The following is a 4,142-nucleotide window of genomic DNA, read 5'->3' as shown; positions in this document are numbered from 1 at the left end:
ATTCTCTTAAAACTTGAAATATTTTATTTATCAATTTTTTAAAAGATTTATTTTTTTAAATAAAATGTTTATAAAAATTTTCGGAAAAAGTCACATAAAAAAAATACATATAATAAACATATTTCCAACTTTTAAATTTATCATCATCAATATCTTAATAATAAACTTAAATAAAAGTTCCAAACAGATCGACCATATGATTTCGCAGGAAATTCTTGACCTAATATCTTGTTTTAATAATTAAAAAAATTAACTCCATATTTTTATCCGTGCGGAGTTCCGACCGACAATTGGGGAGGCCACATTTTCCAATTTAGCTCAATTTAGCTCATGGAAGTCTCTGTCAGTGAAGTGAGACCTACATGAGGGGCAGCCCAGATCTCGCTGTCCTCAAATTTAATCAAAGGCAAGGAAAGGACATAGAAAATATTTCTTTAAAGCTGTGCTATTCTCATCCCAACGTAGCAGCAAAGTAAACTTCTATGATTGTGGGTGGACACGTCCAGAACTTAAGGGTGGGACTGGAAGATTGAGCGACCCACCACCTCCCGCTCCCTATCAGTTGAGAGCGATTGGGTGCTGGTCTGCCTACCCTTCACAGCTTTCATTTACTTGAAGTGCACTTCTTTCGGTTGAGATTAAACAGGGCACCTGCCGCATCTGGGCCTTATTTGGACGCCTATTTCTGCTGCTTTTCTGAGCAGTGGAAGCTCAGAGAGAACGGGATCTCGAGCTTCAGAGGCCTTGACAGACAGTCTGATCCAAGTTGAGTTGAGCTGCGAACAATGGGTGAAAGCAAGGCTTCCACATTTCTCCTGATCATCGTTTTTATCATCGATGTCATTGCATTTGGGCTCGCTGTTGCTGCAGAGCAGAGGAGGAGTACTGTGAGTTGTTATTTCTCTTCGTGCCCAAATCGTTTTTTTAATCTAATTTTCTTTAACCACTTTGTTCATTCAGTAAATTGAATCAATCTAAAGGGAATTTTTATTTGATGGTTTGGTGTCTTACTGAAAATAGCAAGATGATGTGATGGCTTTTAAACTAGTATGAATCGATCTAAAGGGAATTATTAGTCTAGTATGAATTGGATTTATTTCGATCTACATTTTTTTCTATCTGTAGATCTGTTTCTACATGAGTTTTGATTTATCTGATTTTTTTCAAGTGTGGGTTTATCTAGGTTTTTGTGTGTTTTTCTCAGGGTTTAGACTAATAATCGTCCCAAGGTTTATTCGCCAGCTCAGATCTAGTCACATTCTGTGGTTTTCCTTTGTAGATTGGACCTCCCCGCTTAATCTCTTGTGGGTTTTGTTCATCTGTCTTCAACTTGTGAACGAGATCTCGATGTGAGTCTCGACTCGCGCATTCCATATCTTGCTGGTGCCAAGTTAGGCCAAGGCCCAAATCTATGGCGGAGGACAACTCTAAAGTCTACCAGCTCTTAACTGGCATCTGTAAGTCCACATACACCATACAGTGTTGGCCAGGAAGTAGCTTGAGGCACTGCATCTATCGATTCACTTCCCAGTCCTCCTGAGCGGACAATATGGTTCCAATCGGTATCATAATTGGGATACCATGGAGGGTCTAAATGGTGCCTTCCAACTCCCTGTGTAACCAGTGACAGAAAGCGCCCGCCGACATTGAATTAGTTTTCTTCTCTCTTGTCCAATGCAGATCTGAGGAATTTGAGTCAGTATCCATAGTATAAATTGAGCCCCTCCAATTATGGGAATTATGGTGAGGAGATTGGTGAAATGACTTCAGGTGATGTGGAGCTCACCCTTACAAGCTAAGTCTGGCCAAATTAATGGCGGGGACAAGCAAATGGGACGCCCAAGCTTGCACTTGAGGTCAAATATTAGCATGTGATGAAGCAACTAATAAGCAGATCAAATAATTTAAACCTTAATCATGGAAGGAACCACGATAATTACGCCCTTCCCTATCCTTTCTCCAAAGCTTAACCATAGATCTAGAAGAGAATCATAAGTAGTAGGCATTGAAATGGGTAGATAGTTTCAAAGAAACAGTATGCCCTCATCTATTAGCTATATGACCTAAATTGGGTAATGAGTAGGTTAGTTGCATCTATAGATAGTGAATTTAGATTTTATGCCACATTATTCTTTTACCAGCGAATCAGGCCAGAACCTGGAGGTTAGAATGATGCATGAGAGCTCTCATTTCAAAGGTCTTGAAAGGTTTTATATTGTTAACAAGGAATTCTTTTATGTTGATTGCTTGTGAGTTGAACAGAACACTTGTTCTGAGAGGTCAGTGGAAAATAAAGCCTTAATTTTTTCTCTGCATTCACAGTTTATTGATCATTGTTACCAACTTTATTCATTGCAGGCTAAGGTGGTTCCAGACACGAATTCTGAATACACGTACTGTGTGTATGATTCAGATATAGCAACTGGTTATGGAGTGGGGGCATTTCTCTTTCTCCTTGTAAGCCAGGCACTGATAATGGGTGCCACAAGATGTCTATGTTTTGGCAGATCTCTCAGGCCAGGAGGGTCTCGTGCATGGGCTATTGTCTTATTCATTGCCACATGGTAATGTTCTTTCCCTTTTGCTTAAGATGAGCTGGTGTGTATTAAGGTATTTTTTGAAGCTCTTCTAGCACTAAAAAGATGAGCTGGTTTGAATAAAGGCATGTATGAAGCTCGTCTAACACTAATGTTGCACTAGTAAGATTAGCCGGTTTGAATAAAGGCATATATGAAGCTCTTCTAGCACTAATGTTGCACTAATAAGATGAGCTGGTGTGAATAAAGGCATGTATGAAGCTCTTCTAGTACTAATGTTGCACTAAAAGGCTTCCTTCTTCTTTAACATGGCCAACATATAATTGGTGGTTGTATATCCTGTGGGATTTGAACATGGGTTATTAACATGGCAATGCCCCATCTAGAGCACTGCCTGATAGATTAGATAGGGCATTCTTATACCTCCCTACATTTGTGTTCTCAAAAGGTTGTAACAAATTCAAGAATAATAATATCTCTAAATAAGGACTAACAGTCATCTTGTTTTTGTAGGTTGACATTCATCATTGCAGAGGCTTGCTTTGTTGGTGGAGCAGCAAGAAATGCCTACCATACAAAATACAGAGGTTTTTACCAAGTAACCAATCTCTCTTGTGAAACACTGCGAAAGGGTGTCTTTGGAGCAGGAGCAGCATTTACAGTGTTCACATTGATTCTAAGTGAGCTCTACTATGTGAGTTTCGCTAGGTCCAAGGAAGGGGGTTGGACACCATATGGTAGAGAGTCTGCTATTGGGATGAGTAGCTTTCCTTGAACAGACTTTAGTGGAGTGAGATCCATCATTTTATTTCTTATGCTGTATAAATTTATGTGATTCTTGTTATCAGAGAACTGTTTCTCAGTACAAAGGTTTGTTTCTAGGTATCTCTAGAAATTGGAAAGACTAGAATTATGCAGCAGAGGGTGTTCATTAGAAGTTAATAAGAAAAAATTGTATTACCCATTGTATTTTTCCACAGAATTTATATATCTTACCATATGGTCGGATGGCCAGCTTTCCTTGAACAGACTTTACCGGAGTGAGAAAGGCATTATTTTATTCCTTATACTGTATGCATTTATGTGATTCCTGTTGGGAGAAAACTGCTCAGTAGAAAGGGTTGTGTCAAGGTAGCTCTAGGAACTGGAAAGGACTAGAAATATGCAGAAGGTGTTTTTTAGAAAGCTGATAAGAAAACGTTGTATTTTCTGTTGTATTTTTCCATGGAATTGACATATCTTTACAATTGGTGTTGACAGCACGAGATATTTTCAGTTTTGAACCTTTATCACTGTTTGATTTTTACCTTAACAATTTCTATTGAAAACGTAGCGTGCTTTGAAATAGTGTTATAAGATTTGGAAACCTGTAACACAAAACAAGACTCGGTGCTTCTCATTTTCCGGAGTCTCTGCTTTGTGAAAGATATAACTTTATGTAAAGTAATATGTATTTATCACTGGGCATTAGCAGGTTCCATTACAACAGTATTCAATAGGGCATTACCTGCTTTTACAATCGTCAGTGATAGCTGATAGTGGATGTACGGGCACAAGCATCGATCTGTAACTAGCTTTGAAAATTCATTATCACCGTCTAAACAA

At 38.6% G+C, this 4,142-nt stretch overlaps 1 protein-coding gene across 1 annotated transcript; it reads left to right on the top strand.

The window, feature by feature from the left end:
- Window positions 1-407: 407 nt before the first annotated feature.
- LOC149151031 (uncharacterized) lies at window positions 408-3,799 on the top strand. Its single transcript, XM_089438810.1, has 3 exons — window positions 408-887; window positions 2,359-2,564; window positions 3,051-3,799. Exons 1-3 carry the CDS (start codon window positions 786-788, stop codon window positions 3,310-3,312), a joined length of 570 nt encoding a protein of 189 aa, XP_089294936.1. The 5' UTR covers window positions 408-785; the 3' UTR covers window positions 3,313-3,799.
- Window positions 3,800-4,142: the final 343 nt, after the last annotated feature.

This window comes from Pinus tabuliformis, chromosome 9 (genome assembly GCF_031772625.1).
Source record: "Pinus tabuliformis cultivar Carrire ecotype Pingquan chromosome 9, CPIR1, whole genome shotgun sequence".
In the NCBI taxonomy this organism is placed as follows: domain Eukaryota; kingdom Viridiplantae; phylum Streptophyta; class Pinopsida; order Pinales; family Pinaceae; genus Pinus; species Pinus tabuliformis.
Note: the sequence above shows the minus strand (reverse complement) of the source record. Positions and strands in the feature narration are given on the sequence as shown.

Coding starts and splice junctions, on each gene's coding strand:
- LOC149151031 (XM_089438810.1), top strand. CDS start 786: ATGGGTGAAAGCAAGGCTTCCACATTTCTCCTGATCATCGTTTTTATC. Junction 888..2,358: donor CAGAGCAGAGGAGGAGTACT/GTGAGTTGTTAT, acceptor TATTCATTGCAG/GCTAAGGTGGTTCCAGACAC. Junction 2,565..3,050: donor GTCTTATTCATTGCCACATG/GTAATGTTCTTT, acceptor TTGTTTTTGTAG/GTTGACATTCATCATTGCAG.